The sequence below is a fragment of the Prionailurus bengalensis genome, chromosome C1 (assembly GCF_016509475.1).
Source record: "Prionailurus bengalensis isolate Pbe53 chromosome C1, Fcat_Pben_1.1_paternal_pri, whole genome shotgun sequence".
NCBI lineage: Eukaryota > Metazoa > Chordata > Mammalia > Carnivora > Felidae > Prionailurus > Prionailurus bengalensis.
Window position 1 is genome coordinate 51,511,203 of NC_057345.1, and position 17,603 is coordinate 51,528,805.

The 17,603-nt window shown below is 36.8% G+C and overlaps 1 protein-coding gene across 9 annotated transcripts in view; it reads right to left on the bottom strand.

The window, feature by feature from the left end:
- DOCK7 (dedicator of cytokinesis 7) overlaps window positions 1-17,603 on the bottom strand; it is a 230,105-nt gene that overhangs the window by 170,102 nt on the left and 42,400 nt on the right. For all 9 annotated transcript variants that reach the window (XM_043575152.1, XM_043575153.1, XM_043575151.1 and 6 more), the window contains exons 8-9: window positions 10,059-10,125; window positions 8,506-8,655 (exon numbers count right to left, since the gene is read on the bottom strand). In XM_043575152.1, the coding sequence (XP_043431087.1) occupies window positions 8,506-8,655; window positions 10,059-10,125 (217 nt within the window). The remainder of the gene's footprint in view (window positions 1-8,505; window positions 8,656-10,058; window positions 10,126-17,603) is intronic.

Genomic DNA, 17,603 nt, shown 5'->3' on the forward strand with positions numbered 1-17,603 from the left:
CAGATTCTGTGTCTCCCTCTCTTTCTGCCCCTCCCCTGCTCATGCTCTGTCTCTCTCTGTCTCAAAAATAAAAACATTTAAAAAAATTTAAAAAAATTTTTTTCTTAAATCATATATACAAATGCAAAAGAATAAAGTCTTTACTTTCTATCATATACAAAAATTAACACAAAATGGATCAAAGACCTAAATGTGGACCTAAAATTATATAACTCTTAACAGAAAAAAACAGAATCTTCATGACACTGGATATGGCAATGTTTTCTTGGATTTGATGCAGAAAAATACAGGTAACAAAAGCAAAATACAGAAATTGGGCCACATTAAAACTTTGTGCATCACAGACATAATCAGGGTGAAAAGGCAACAAATAAAAAAATATATACAAATAATGTATCTAATAAGGAGTTAATATCCAGAATAATTTTTTTAAGTTCTACAACTCAACAACAAAATAAATACAGTAAGCCTTGGTTTGCAAGCATAATTTGTTCTGGAAATATGCTTGTAATCCAAAGCACTGAGATATCAAAGCAAATTTCAAGAACCACTGGCTCAGCTGTGATCGTGTGACGTTCAGCATCATATACAACTCATATTGCAAGACATTGCTCATTTATCAAGTTAAAATTTATTTTTAGAAATGTTTGTCTTGTGGAACACTCACAGAACAAATTACAATCCAAGGTTTTACTTTAATCTGATTTTTAAATGGCAAAGGACTTGAATAGACATTTTCCAAAGAAGATACAAAAATGGCTAACAGGATATGAAAAGATCCTCTACATAACTAATCATAAGGTAAATGCAAATCAAAATACAATGAGATTATCACTTGATAGCCATCAAGATGGCTACAATCAATAAAACAAAAAATAACAAGCATTGGCAAGGATACAGAAAAACTAGAACTCATGTGCACTATTGGTGATTATGAAAATGGTACATCCATTATGGAAAACTACACAGAGGGTCCTCAAAAAATTAAAAATAGAATTACCACACAATACAGAAAATCTATTTTTAAGTATATATCCAATAGAATCAAAAGCAAAATGTAAACCATTATTTGTACACTCATGTTCATAGCAGCACTATTCACAAAGCCAAAAGGCAGAAGCGACCCAAATGTCTATCAAGAGATGTGTGGACCTGAAAAACAAATAATCCAGTGAAGAAATGGGCAGAAAACATGAATAGACACTTTTCCAAAGAAGACGTCCAGATGGCTAACAGACACTTGAAAAGATGCTCAACATCACTCTTCATCAGGCAAATACAAATCAAAACCACACTCAGATATCACCTCACGCCAGTCAGAGTAGCTCAAATGAACAAATCAGGAGACTATAGATGCTGGAGAGGATGTGGAGAAACGGGAACCCTCTTGCACTGTTGGTGGGAATGCGTACTGGTGCAGCCGTTCTGGAAAACAGTGTGGAGGTTCCTCAAAAAATTAAAAATAGATCTACCCTATAATCCAGCAATAGCACTGCTAGGAATTTACCCAAGGGATACAGGAGTGCTGAGGCATAGGGGCACTTGTACCCCAATGTTCATAGCAGCACTTTCAACAATAGCCAAATTATGGAAAGAGCCTAAATGTCCATCAGCTGATGAATGGATAAAGAAATTGTGGTTTATATACACAATGGAATGCTACTTGGCAATGAGAGTGAAATCTGGCCTTTTGTAGCAACATGGATGGAACTGGAGAGTGTTATGCTAAGTGAAACAGGTAATACAGAGAAAGACAGATACCATATGTTTTCACTCATATGTGGATCCTGAGAAACTCAACAGAAGACCAGGGTGGAGGAAAAGGGGGGTGGGGAGTTACAGAGAGGGAAGGAGGCAAACCATAAGAGACTCTTAAATACTGATAATAAACTGAGGGTTGATGGGGGGTGGGAGGGAAGGGAAAGTGGGTGATGGGCACTGAGGAGGGCACTTGTTGGGATGAGCACTGGGTGTTGTATGGAAACCAATTTGACAATAAATTTCATATTTAAAAAAATAATAAAAAAATAAAGTTAGGTAAATAGGTTATGACAAACTGAAAAAAAAAGAGATGAGTGGACAAACATATATATATTAAATATTATACAATGGAGTATTATTCAGCCTTTAAAAGGGAGAAATCCCAAAACAAGCTACAACCTTGATGAACCTTGAAGACATTATACTAAGTAAAATAAGCCAGTCACACACAAAAACAAAAACCAAATACTCTATGATTCCATTCATATGAAGTATATGAGGTCAAATTCATAGAAAGAGAGCAAACTGGTGGTTGGCAAAATCTGATAAGAGGAGAAAAAGTCATCTAATATAATATCAATGTACAGAATTAACAATTTTTTAAAAATTGCTCAATTGGTTGAGTGTCCAACTCTTGATTTCGGCTTAGGTCATGATCTCACAGTTTGTGAGATCAAGCCCTACTTTAGGCTCTGCACTGACAGTGTGGAGCCTACTTGGGATTCTTTCTCTGTCTCTGCCCCTGCCCTGCTTGTGCACACATTCTCTCTCAACATAGGTAAGTAAACACTAAAAAAAAAAAAAAAAAGTAAAAAAAACCTCACAAAACAGTATTGAGTGACCAATGCAACAGTTTCTACTTCTAATTTTTTTCTCCACTTCTAATTTAATGTCTCACGTTAACCCTATATAACTTAATATTTTCAAAAAGAAAAGAAACGTAAATAAAATAGGGTGGAAGTCCAGAAACCAAATCAAGCAAACCTGATTTGTAGGAATTGTGGTAATTCCTTGTAGGAATTTAGCACATATAAAGTTGATACTTCAGATTAGCAAGTGGAGGACAAAAAAACTCTTACAAATAAAATAAAATAAAAATAATCCAATAAAATGGATAGGATTACACAAGTGTATATATTTGTTCACGTGAAACATATGTATCCTACATACACTTAAAATTCATGTTTTTTATATTAAAAATCACTTACAAACAAGTTAAAAATGAGCTATTTGAATAAGTACTTTATAAAACAGAATATCCAAACAGCCAATAAATCACTCAACATTCTTAGTCATCACAGAATATAGACTAAAATTGAGGGACGCTTGACTGCCTAGGTCAGTGGAGCACGGAACTCTTGGACCTGGGGTTGTGTGTTCAAGCCCCATAGTGGATGTGGATATTACTTAAAAATAAACTCTTAAAAAAATTGATATAACATGACAAACATATCAGAAATAAAATACAAACCAGAATATAAAACAAAATTAATAAAATTTAAATGTCAAATACAATAAAATCCGATGATAGCAAGTGTTAAGAAGGAAATGGAGCAGCTGATATTCTCAAAAACTGTTGAAAAGAGTAAAAATTGGAATATCCATGTAGGGAAACCGGTTGTAGAAATAAACCCAATGTCCAACAATGAGAATGGAAAAACAGTGATATATTCATATAACAGAATATTATATAGGATTAAAAACAACTACTGCTACATGCAAAAAGCCTAGATGAATCTTAACATAATTCTTTAGAATACCAGAGACAAGAATTTATACTATACGATTCCTTTCCTATGAAGTTTCAAAAGAGGCCAAGATACAGTAAAAGTCAGTATAGTAGGAAAGGGCACAAAGAAGGCCATTTGCTAATATTCTACATCTTGATCTAGATGTACATAAGTTCAGTGTATAAAAATGAATAAAGATGGACACCCTGTGCATATTGCTAATTGTAAACAAAGCTTACAAAGAAAACAATTTCTATATACCAGTGACAAATGAAATTTTGTATATAATTTAAAATGAAAAATGTTAAGTGATACCATTTATAATATAATCAAAAATATCAAATCACCAAGAATATATGAGAGGAAAAGACCTAAAAACATGAAGGAATATATCATGTTCATTGACTGAAAAACAATAGTTTAAAGATGTCAACTTTCTCAAATTGATCTATATATTTGATGCAATGCCAGTCAACATCTCAGTACATTATTTCTTGAGAGAAAGAGAGCATGCCTATACTGAGGGGTTGAAGAGACTGACAAGTAAAAATTTACACAAAAATGTAAAAAGTCAAGCTGGAAAAAAAATACACCACTTATTATAAAGCTACAATAATGAAAACAGTATAGTAGTGGTACCAAGAAAAGAAAAATAGACCAGTGGAACCAAAAAAGGCTCTAGGGGCACCTGGGTGGCTCTCCTCCTATGGAGGACTCTCACAGCCATTATATTGAGTGAAAGAAGCCAGGCACAGAAGATTCATTGTTATGATTCCTTTCATATGAACTTCAAGAAGAAAAGCTAACAATGGTGACAGAAGTTAGAATACTAGTTATCTAGAAGGGCAGGGGTAGTCACCAGAAAGAGAAACACAAGAACCCTCCAGAGTAATAACGCAATGGAAATATTCTATGACTTGAGCTCAAGAGTGATCACACAGGCAAATACACATGGAAGAATTCACCAAGCTGTTTACTCCAGATTTGTAAATATCTCATTGTACATATTTTATATTTCAATTTTTAAAAAAACTGATAAATATCAAGTATGACTAGCTGAAACTCTTATTCACTGCTGGTGGGAATGCAACTATCACAGAGACTGAAAACATTTATTTGATAGCATCTACCAAATCTGACATACAAATATTCTGTGACTTAGCAATTCTACTCCCAAGAATAAACTAAATACAAATGTATGCATATGTCTATCCTCATGGAATGCAAATATTTACAGAATTTCTGATAAAAACCACAAAATTAACCAAAATGTCTATCATCAGTAAAATGAATTATGATATATTCATACAATACTAAACAACAATGTAAATGAATTTTATTTTTATTATCTTTTAATGTTTATTTATTTCTGAGAGAGACAGACAGAGCATGAGCACGGGAGGGACAGAGACAGAAGGAGACACAGAATCTGAAGCAGGCTGCAGGCTCCAAGCTGACAGCACATAGCTCGACATGGGGTTCAAACCCATGAACTTTGAGATCATTACCTGAGCCGAAGTCGGATGCTTAACCAACTGAGCCACCCAGGAGTTCCAGCAATGTAAATGAATTTAAAACTGTTGCATACAGCAGTATAATCACACAATCATGTAGCAAGTCACAATATATATATAATGTTGGATCCTATTAACATAGTGTTCAAAAACAGGCAAAAATTTTGAGGGGAAAAAAAAAAAGGAGCGGTGAATGGTACATGGGCAGTTTCTGGGATTCTGGTAACATTTTGTTTCTTAACATGGGTGGGTGGTAACATAATGCATTTATTTGGGGATAATTCATTAAATCATGTATTTATGACTTTTGTGTATTTTCTGTAATTATGTCACACCTCAATAAAAAATTAAATTAAATTAAGCTTATTTTGTTATCATTACCTTATTGTAACCCACGTTTTTCTTCATCTATTTGTGGGTTTCTTTCAAAGAGCTTTGTTTTTGCTCTCTAAAATGTCAGTCTTCCATAAACAATAATCCAAACACAATGATATTACCCCTTCACCTATTTACCAGAAAGTATGCTAATAAACAGGACACAAAAATGAGCAAGGAAGACCTAATCCTGGCTGAGCCAGAATTCCCATATCTCAGACAGTGATAGATTGCACTTAATAGCCCCAATTCTTCACACTTCCTTTACCCCCCTCACTGCTACCTGACACTGGAATTCCTCTGAATAAAGACGCCAAGTATATATCCTAACTTCTTGCTTTTGTGTTCTGTCATATGATTTGTCTTGGCCAATACAATGTTAGCCTGTGTGATGCAACCAAGGGCTTGAAAAGTGCCTGTGCAGGGGGGTCTGCTCTTTGGCATTTCTGCAATTACCATGAGAATAAACCAAGCTAGCCTACTAGAAAAGCAATACACAAAGAAGTACAGCTCCAGCTGAATCAAATGAGCCCCAACCAACCAAAAGACGGTTTCAGGAGCACAGCCACCTCGAGGAGAGTACAACCTACATCAACTGACCACCAGACAACTTGGATGCGTGACCTAAACAAACGTTTGTTGTTGCATGCCACTGGGATTTTCTCTTTCTGTTCTTGAATAGCAGGAGCTCACCAATACACAGATCAATGGCATTTTTCCTCTCAAGAAACAAAAACATCCTGCTGCACCACAAGTGATTTAGCAAAACCTCCTAAATACATCTCCTTTAAATTTTTAATAATATTTTAACTTGTTCATTTTTTTGAAATTACAGGGAAGTCATTTTCTATGTATATACATATTTTTATGTACATATATATTCTACACAATTGAGATCATTCCATAGAGAGTTTTGTGCCAGACTTATTTTTCACTGAATGTTATATCACACATGAGTTTCTATATCATTAAAATTTCTTGGGGCGCCTGGGTGGCGCAGTCGGTTAAGCGACCGACTTCAGCCAGGTCACGATCTCGCGGTCCAGGAGTTCGAGCCCCGCGTCAGGCTCTGGGCTGATGGCTCAGAGCCTGGAGCCTGTTTCAGATTCTGTGTCTCCCTCTCTCTCTGCCCCTCCCCCGTTCATGCTCTGTCTCTCTCTGTCCCAAAAATAAATAAACATTGAAAAAAAAATTAAAAAAAAAAAAAATTTTCTTCCAGGGGCGCCTGGGTGGCTCAGTCGGTTAAGCGGCCGACTTCGGCTCAGGTCATGATCTCGCGGTCCGTGAGTTCGAGCCCCGCGTCGGGCTCTGTGCTGACAGCTCAGAGCCTGGAGCCTGTTTCAGATTCTGTGTCTCCCTCTCTCTGACCCTCCCCCGTTCATGCTCTGTCTCTCTCTGTCTCAAAAATAAACATTAAAAAAAAAATTTCTTCCAAATAGTGGTTTTATTTGCCATAGTATCCCATCATATGAATGTACATTGATTTATCTCCCTATTTACTCATATTGAACATTTACAATGTTTCTTATCCTTAATCCTATCTAAACTGTTCACTCTCAACCAAATCTTGTCACTAAATAATCTCATTTTCATGCAGTCAATATTCGAACCATCAGCTGTATCTTTTCATCTCGTTTCCTTAAATATGTTCTATTTTTATGAAAATGTACTATTTTCCCATGTAAAGGTACTTGTATATACAGTATTTCTCAACTGTATTAATATTTAGAACTTTATTCTGAGTTTCTGAAGACCACTGCTGCTAAATCTGTGCTTGTAGGATTCATTGTAGCTAAGATCTATTTTAAGCTGAATTCAATGGGAATGTGTCGACAAATTAGGACATTATTCCTGTGGGTAAACAGGATTCATTCCGTGACAATCCACTTTATAACCTTATTGTAAAATTCATTACCTTTTATAATTTTATATAAATAAAGATAAAATGATTAATGAATATATTTTAAGCTTCTTTCAAGTCAAGGTCAAGTTATAGTAAATTATTCCTCAACTTAAGCTAAGCAGCTTCATAATATTCAGATTTTAGAATTCATAATCCTTATTCAGTTTTTGTGTTTATTTTGCTTTGTTTATTTCAAATTTTTAATTTAAATGTCAGTCACTTAATACATAGGATAATATTAGCTTCAGGAGTGGAATTTAGAGATTCATCACTTATATAAAACACCCCGTGCTTATCACAGTAACTGCCCTTCTTAATACCTGTCACCCATTTAACCCATCCCTCAGTCCAACTCCCCTCCAGCAACCCTTAGTATGTTCTCTATAGTTAAGAGTCTGCTTTACAGTTGGCCTCGTTTTTTATTCTTCCCTATGTTTGTAATCCTTATTCTTAATTGGAGGACAGTCAAATCATAATGTTCCATGACCTCAATGATTTAGATATTAGTATTTATATAATTTAGAAACTGAGTGATAACATCATAATAAAGCTCCTATGATACTTAATTTTATATGCCAACTTGGGTAGGCTATAATGCCCAGTTATTTGATCAAACCTACCTAAATGTTCCTGTAAAGGTATTTTTTAGAGGTGATCAGCATTTAAATCAGTAGAGTAAGGCAGACTACCCTCTCCACAATGTGAGTGTGCCTCATCCAATCAGGTGAAGGCCTTGAGACCAAAGATGGAAATTTCCCAAAGAAGTAATTTTCAAGACTGCAACACAGAAACCCTGCCTGAGTCTCCAGTCTGCTGCCCAATTCAGACTCAAGACTACAATACCAACTCTTACCTGAATTCCAGCCTGCCAACCCCCTACACATTTCAAATTTGCCAGCCCCCACAATCACACAAGCCAATTCCTTAAAATCAGTCAATCTCTACCTGTATGTGTGTACATACATGTGTGTGTATTTCCAGCCTACTGATCTGTTTCTCTGGAGAACCCTAATAGAGTTCCCACTCAAAAAAAAAAGAAAAAAACTTAGGTAGTTTTTTTTAGGTAGACTACAGTCTACATCCAGTATTGTGTTAAGAAGTTTTAAGACAAAAAAAATACACGAAGATAAAATCCTTACCCTTAAAAACCTTGTGATATTAATAGGGAGACAAATATACAGACACTACACAAACAAACTAATTTATTTAACATTACTCTTACCTTTATTACAAGAAAAACATCTTGGGAAGGATAAGTGATAGAAAAAATAGCTGATCTTGCCAAAGTGGTAATGGCAGCAGGTGGTACATGGGGACGTAATAATCCTTTCATCTGCTCAGAATTAAGGTCAAAATAAAAGTTTTCTGAAATCTAAAAAAACAAAATAAAAATTCACATATTAAATTTTAAAATCTGTACATTTTGCAAATATCAAGCATACTCAGTCTTAAAATATTACAGATATTACAACATTACACTAACATACTGTATATCATATATTTCATTGACCAATCTTTATATGTCTAAATAAAAGCAAAAAGAAATATACAAAACTATCTGAGAAATATACAAGAAATATATTCTAAAGAACTCTATCCCAAGCTCTTTTGATTAGAAATGTAACCTGTAATAAAGTACACAAAGAAATTATTGAGATGAATTACCTCAAATTGAGAATTAAAAGAATTATACAAATAATATTTTAGCGAATTTGATTTAGCAAATACAAGTTGCTGGGGCAGAGTTCCACAGCAGAAATCTATAATATGTTGACAGTAGAAGTCACTGAAAGTAGTTAGTTTCTACCACACATTAAGCTTAGAATATTAAGAAATCCTGTATGAGGGGCTCCTGGGTGGTTTGGTCACTTGAGCATCCAATTTTGGCTCAGATCATGATCTCACAGTTCATGGCTTCAAGCCCCACCTCAGGCTTTGCACTGACAGCACGGAGTCTCCTTCAGATTCTCTGAGTCCCTCTCTCTCTGCCCCTTCGCTATTTGTGCCCTCTTTCTTTCTCTCTCTCTCTTTCCCTCTCAAAAAATAAACATTATTTAAAAAATGCTGCATGAGATAGCCCTCTGAAAGACTCCTAAGTGTAATAAAGATACAATGGTAAAACTAAAGCAGTATTTAAGATAAAAGACTTCAAGCATATATAAATGATCTTTTTAGCTAGTGTGAATTTTTAAATCACATCAACAAAACTTCATAATGATTCTAATCCTTTATACATTATTTGCCTAAAATGCTTTTCTTGTATTAACTTTTTCTTAATTTTAAAGAAAGTTGCTTCTGCTATTTGCTTTTGGAATTCTTTCCATTAAATAAAAACTAGGTATCAACTAAACTATTTTATAGTAAGAAAATATGTTTAACAAGTCTTAATAAATTAAATTTCTATTTTCTTTTGAAAAGATCCATATTTAGGGGCGACTGTATGGGTAGTAAGTTAAGCATCTGGCTCTTGGTTTTAGCTCAGGTCATGATCTCAGAGTTCATGAGTTCAAGCCCCAAGTTGGGCTTTCTGCTGTCAGCACAGAGCCTACTTGGGATTCTCTCTCTCTCCCTTTCCCTCTGCCTCTCCTCTGCTCATTCTCTCTCTCTCTCTCTCTCTCTCTCTCTCTCTCTCTCGATAAATAAACTTTAATAAATAAAAATAAATAATCATGTTTAGCAATTCTCAAAAAATTATTACTTATAAAACAACTTGAAAACAAGTTTCTGAAACCTAGGAATGTGACAAAAGACTATGTTCAAATCATATAATCTTACCTTTTTCTTTTCCTTGACATCATATAAAGCCAAACTTGCAAAAATAGGTTCAATTTCAATCTCAAACCTTTAAGAAAAAAAGCAATTAGTTTAACATTTCTACATCTGTGCTATATACCATCTATGCCACCCCTCCTTCTGAAACACTTTTCCAAGTGTATCTTTTAGTCTAAATCAACCACTACTTCCATTAGGTAATTTCATATATTCAATGTGAAAAACTAAGAAAACACATTAAAAATTTCAGAGAAGAACAGGAGCATACAAAATTCCACCACATGGAGAGAACCAAAATTAACAGTTTCAGTGCCTATCCGTCTAGACTTTTGTCTATGTATAATTGCACTCGGTAAATGGATTTATTTTTTAACATTTATTTACTTTTGAGAGAAAGAGACAGAGTGTGAGTGGGAAAGGAGCAGAGAGAGAGGGAGACACAGAATCCAAAGCAGGCTCCAGGCTCTGAGCTGTCAGCACAGAACCCAACACGTGGCTCAGGGCTTAAACCCACAAGCCATGAGATCATGACCCGAGCTGAAGTCGGACGCCTGACCGACTGGACCACCCAGGTGCCCCAACTGGATTTTTTTTTTAAATGAAGTGTGTCACTGTATATTTAGTAGTCTGCTTTCTCAACTTCATATTTTATGGGTATATTTCCCTGTCATAAATATTAATCTAATCATGCTTTTTAATGCTCAAATACAAATTTTCACTATATGAATATGTAAAAATGTATTTTATAACTGTATGCTTAAATCAAGATGTCTAATTTCATTTCCAAGAACTTGACTTACATACGGTAAACACTTAGTAACTATTTGCTGAATAAAATAATATGTGGGGCACCTGGGTACTCAGTCAAATACCCAACTCTTCATTTCAACTCAGGTCATGATCTCACAGTTGTGAGGTAAAACCCCATGTTGGGCTCCACACTGAGCATGGAGCCTGTTTGGGATTCTCTCTCTACCTCTTTCTGTCCCTCCCCCACGACTGCACGCTCTAGCTCTCTCTCTCTCTCTCTCTCAAAATAAATGAATTAATTAAAAATATTTTTAAAAAAGGGAATAATATGTAACATGAGGTTAACTAAAACTCTAGAGCAGTGATTCTCAATAAAGGATGATTTTTCCCCCAATAAGACATTTGGCAATGTCTGGAAGCATTTTAAGTTATCATTACTGCAGGAATATTACTGATATTTAGTGAGTAGAGAGGCCAGCGCTGTGGCTAAATATTCTGCATTGTACAGGAGAGCCTCTGACAACAAAGAATTATCCAGACAAAAATGTCAATAGTGCCAAGGTTATAAAAACCCTGTTCTACATTGTTCATTTTTTTTTTTTTTTTTTTTTGTCATGAGAGTATCAAAGTCTTTACAGGAGATAACACACAGTCGCATTTGGTTGAGTTGAATGAAGGGGGATTCACAAAGATTCCGATAAGATTTAGGAAAACAACTAGAGAGAGTACAATTCTCTGGAGACAACAATAGCAGGGAGTCATTACCAATCCTTGACCTAAAGGAGACCTTAGAAGTGGTAAACCAAAACTGAGAAAGAACAGGTATACAAGGGGCTTTCACAGAAACACTGGCCTTTGGAGGAGAAGGCAACCAATCAACATGACCTAGCAGGGAATGAGTAAAAGGATATAAGTAAATACACTGATTTCACTTTCTTCCAACCTCTGACTTCTGCTGATGTCTCTCTTAGCAGAACCCAACCCAGAAGCCAAAAGAATAGAAATTTTGGTGATACTGTCTACATGGCTCAACCTCTACAAAGCCTATTGTACAAACTCTCTAACACTTGTTACTGTCACTCTTTCTGATTCTGCAACTTCAGTGGGTATCTGTTATCACACTGGACTTTTAATATGCATCTTCATCTATTTATGACCACACAGACACCCTCTTTTGGACCATTTTTCTATTTTTTGTTTGGCATTTTCCTCATCTATTTATACTCCTTTATGCATTCTGCATACAGATGCTTTGTCAAGTGAATGTATTGAAAACATCTTCTCCCTCTGTATGACAGAGAAAGATAGAGAAACAGAGAGACACAGATATCCAACTGTCCTGCCAATGTATTGAAAAGATTACCTTTCCCAACTGTCTATATAGTTGTCTCCCCTTATCTGCAAAAAATATGTTCTAACACCTCCCATGGATGCCTGAAACCTTGTAGACAGTACTGAAACCCATATATACAATGTTTTTTCCAATGCATACGCTACCTGTGATAAAGTTTAATTTATACTTTAGGCACAGTAAGAGATTAACAACAATAACTAATGACAAAACAGAACAACTATAACAACATACTTTAATAAAAGATATGTGAATGCAGTCTCTCTCTCTCTCTCTCTCTCTCTCTCTCTCTCTCTCTCTCAAAATACTTTACTGTATTATATTAATCCTCCTTTTCCTTACAATGATATGACCTGATAAAATGTCTATGTATGAAACCAACTGAGGTAAATAACACAGACATTGTGACATAGAGTTATGCTATTACTGATCTTCTGATAAGTCAGAAGGATCATCATCTGCGCCTGGACAGCAGTTGACCACTGGTAACTGAATACATGGAGAAGAGGGGGGCTACTGTAGTGCCACTGTAATTGTAAATCAAAAATACACACATAGGTCTATTTTTTAGCCCTAGTCCATTGGACTAATTTTCTAATTGTATGTCAGTGCTATATTGTCTTCATTAGCTTCTGTCTTAGGTAATTAGCTTACTGTAGCTTTATACTAAGTATTAATACCTATTTTGTTTTGTAAACTGCTTCAAAACTTCCCTGCCTCCTTTCAGCCCTTTGCATTTTCATATAAATTTTAGATTCAGATAAAAATAAGCAAAAATGGATCAAAGAGAAGAGAAATGTTAACTGCTTATTCAAAAAATGAGTATCCTATTTTGTAATTTAGCACCATAAAATTCATGCATAATAACTTTCCTATGATATTCTTGGAGAGTATTTAAAGATCCCTATTGTTAGTATGATGAACAAAGGTTAAAAGTCTTGAGGAAACAACGAGTGTGCTTCACATTAAGAAAAGCTACTAATGCATGACAAGAATATTTTAAATGAGATACATCATTTCATTTTTTTTCTTTAATGTTTCAAAAGCCTCTTCCATTATACAAAGGGACCACCATGGTTGTATTTTTTTTCTTTTCTGTTTTTAAATGTATACCTCTCATACATTCAGTATGAAACTTAAAAAATGCATACTATGCTACTCCCAGGCAACCAAACATACACGTGCTTGAGTTTGTCAAGAAATACTATTTGAGCACCAGATACTCAATGCAAGTGCACCAAGCTACAAAAAAAGGTTGCTTTTTTGCACTGTTAAGTGCTCATTTATTTGAAATGTTGAGAATTCAAAAAACACTTTTTAAAAAGGCAATTTCTTAAAATACTTATTTCTTTTGAGAGAGCAGGAGAGGGGTAAAGACAGCGGGAGAGAGAGAATCCCAAGCAGGCTCTGCGCTGTCAGTGGAGAGCCCGACATAGGACTTGATCTCACAAGCTGCAAGATCAGGAGCTGAACCAAAATCAAGAGTCAGGTGCTTAACCAACTGAGCCACACCGGTGCTCCAAAAAAGCAATTTTTAATCACTCCAAGGCCTACCAAAACACACTACTGACAAAATTAGGGTGAGACCCTAAGCCAAAAAGACTGGTGTCTTTATAAAAAGAAAAAGAAACACCAGAGAACTTTCTCTCTTCATGCAGGAACAAAGAAAAGGTCATATCGGGGAACAAGAAGAAGATGCCCATCTACAAGCCAGGAAGAGAAGTCTCATCAGAAACCAATCCTACCAACACCTTGAACTTCAACTTCCACTCTCCAGCACTGTGAGAAAATAAATTTCTGTTGTTTAAGCTACCCAGTCTATGGTATTTTATTATGGTAGTTGGAACAAACTAATACAGGTATGAAGTTTCTCTCTGGGGTGATGAATATGTTCAAGAATTAGTCACAGCAATAGTTGTACAACTCTGAATTTACTAAAAACCACTGATGTTAGACTTCCACGGAAGATGGCAGAGTAGGAAGACCCTAAGCTCACCTCTTCCCATAGATAACACCCACATAAGTGTAAATAACCCAACCCAAAGACTGGCAGAACAGACTCTCCACAGCTAAATGTAGAGAAGAGGCCACATCAAAGGAAGGAGGAAGAGCAGGTGAGGAGCTAAATGAACCCACAGGACCATCCACAGGAGGGAAGGAAACAGTAAATGCAGAAACAAAATGAGACTCTCACTAAGCACCCCGGCACAGGGCCCAGAGGGGGCAGACTAATAACATGTGACTTTGAAAATCAGAGAGGCCAGGGGTGCCTGGGTGGCTCAGTCAGTTAAGCATCCGACTTTAGCGCAGGTTATCTCATGGTTCGTGAGTTCGAACCCTGTGTCGGGCTCTATGCTGACAGCTCAGAGCCTGGAGCCTGCTTCAGATTCTGTGTCTCCATCTCTCTCTGCCCCTCCCCTGCTCATTCTCTCTCTCTCTCTCTCTCTCTCTCTCAAAATAAAATTTAAAAAAAAAATTTTTTTTAAATCAAAGAGGCCAAATTTTTTGAGTTCTTACAGTGAGGCTAAACACCTCGAATTTTAAAAATCAGCCAGGAGGGCAAAATGAAACTGAGTTCCCACCCTTAAAGAGACAGCACAGGGGCGCCTGGGTGGCTCAGTCGGTTAAGCATCTGACTTCAGCTCAGGTCACGATCTCGCGGTCCGTGAGTTCGAGCCCCGCATCGGGCTCTGGGCTGATGGCTCGGAGCCTAGAGCCTGCTTCCGATTCTGTGTCTCCCTCTCTCTCTGCCCCTCCCCCGTTCATGCTCTGTCTCTCTCTGTCTCAAAAATAAATAAACATTAAAAAAAAAATTTTTTTTTAAAAAGAGACAGCACAACAAACAGTCCCTCAGATTTTACAGCACAGAAGTATCACCTTGAAAAATTCCTGGTGTATTTAGGAGGAAGATTTGTTTACTAATCTCAGAACATTGCTGGAGGGGCAGGGATCATTGAGAGACTTCTCCAGGAGCAAAGGAGCTGGTGGGTGCCTTTTCCCTCCCTGATGCCCCAACCTAAGTATCTGCAGGAACCAGCATACTGCCAACACCTGCACCTAAACTGCTAAGAGCACACCATGCCTCTGCATTCTCCTGCAGACCTGCCCCCTGCAATATCCCTTGGCAGAACCCATCCAAAGCGGTGCCACAAGCCTGACAGTGTGCAAGCAGCCCTGATAGGAGCCAACAGTACTATAAAGCGACCCCTACCTGGGAAGAGAGAAAAATAACCAAACATACCAGTCCCCCTGGGGCCCCAGCAGGGGTCTGGGGGCAGACAGCTGGTCTGACTGCAGGCCTTGTCCACCAACAAAAGCTTCTCAGGAGACAACATGGAAGGTGTCCGGCAGTTTGGTGCTACTACATTTCTGGCAAATACCTGGTCTGACTCAACTTAAGCCCAAGGTGACCTTAGATTCACCCACTAACAACAAAGGGACAAAATCCTGTCCACAAGAGGCAAAGAGAACCATCAAAGATGACAAACTAAAGGCAAAAGCAGCTTAGCCCTGACAGGACACCTGAATGACACATAGGAGACCTCCTCAATCACCCAGGATCTGGTGAACAGGGGACACTACACTGCAGGGCATTACAAGACCTCTTCTTAAGGCCACTACTTGAAAGAGCAGGAGACATAGCCAACTTTCCTAACACACAGAAACAGACACATAGAGTTAGATAAAATGAGGAGACAGAGGAATTTGTCACAAATGAAAGAAACAGGACAAAAGAGAGCTAAACGAAACTGAAATAAGTCATATGCCTGACAGAGAATTTAAAGGAATGGTCATAAAGATACTCACAGAACTTGAGAAAAAGTGGAGGACCTCAGTGAGACCCATAACAAAGAGATAGAAAACATACAAAAGAACCAATCAGAGATGAAGAACTCAGTAACTAAAACTAAAAAGATGGAATAAATAGGAGACTAAAGAAAACAGAGGAAAGGATTAGTGACCTGGATTAGAGGATTAGAGGACTGAGAAATGGAAAGCAATCAAGCTGAAGAGGAGAGAGGGAAACAAAATAATAAAAAATGAAGACAGACTTAAGGAACTCAGCAGCACCATCCAGCATAATAATATTTGCATTACAGGAATCCCAGAAGAAGAGAAAGGAACAGGGGCAGAAAATTTATTTGAAAAAATAATAGCTGAAAACTTCCCAAATCTGGGGAAGGAAACAGAAATCCAGATTGAGGAAGCACAGAGAGCCCCCAACAAAATCAACCCAAGGAGGTCCACACCAGACACATTGTAATTAAAATGGCAAAAAGCGGCGATAAAGCAGAGAATTTTGAAAGCAGCAAAAGAAAAGAAAAGTTACATACATACAAGGAAAACTCCATAAGGCTACCAGCTGATTGTTCAGCAGAAACTTTGCAAGCCAAAGGGAATGGCAAGATATATTCAAAGTGCTGAAAGAAAAAAACCTGCAGCCAAGAACACTTTATCCAGCTATCATTAGAACAGAATGAGAGTAAAGAGGTTCCCAGACAAATAACAGTTAAAAGAATTCATGACCACTAAACCAGCCCTACAAGAAATTTTAAAGGGGATTCTTTGAGAGGCAAGACCATAAGCAGGAATAAGAAAAGTAGGAAGCACAAAAGCAGCAAAATTAAATATATCTGTAAAACTCAGTCAAGGATCCACAAAATAAAAAGATGTAAAGTAGGATACCTTTTATAAACATAGGTGGGGGGGTGGTAAAGAATGGGTTCAAACTCAAGCAACTTAATATAGACTGCTTAGTCATAAGATGTTATACACAAACTTAACTGTAACCACAAATCAAAATCCAGTAACAGATATGCAAAAAATAAAGAGCTAGGGATCCAAGTATATCACTAAAGAAAGCTAGCAGGGGCGCCTGGGTGGCTTGGTCGGTTAAGCGTCCGACTTCAGCTCAGGTCATGATCTCATGGTCCGTGAGTTCGAGCCCCGCGTCAGGCTCTGTGCTGACAGCTCAGAGACTGGAGCCTGTTTCAGATTCTGTGTCTCTCTCTCTCTCTGCCCCTCCCCTGTTCATGCTCTGTCTCTCTCTGTCTCAAAAATAAATAAACGTTAAAAAAAAAAATTAAAAAAAAAAAAGCTAGCAAATCATGAAAGAAGTGAGCAAGAGAAGAAAGGAACAGAGAGAATATAATGCTAAGTGAAATAATTCAATCAGTGAAAGAGAAAATCCATATGATTTCACTCATATGTGGAATTAAAAACAAACAAACAAACAAACAAAAAACCAGAAACCAAACTGTTAACTACAGAGGACAAACAGATAGTTACCAGAGGGGAGGTGGGTAGGGAAGGAGGATGGGTGAAATAGGAGAAGGGGTTAACTGTACACTTATCATGATGAGCAATAAATAATATACAAAACTGCTGAATCACTATATTGTACACCAGAAGATAATATAATACTGTATGTTAACGATATTGGAATT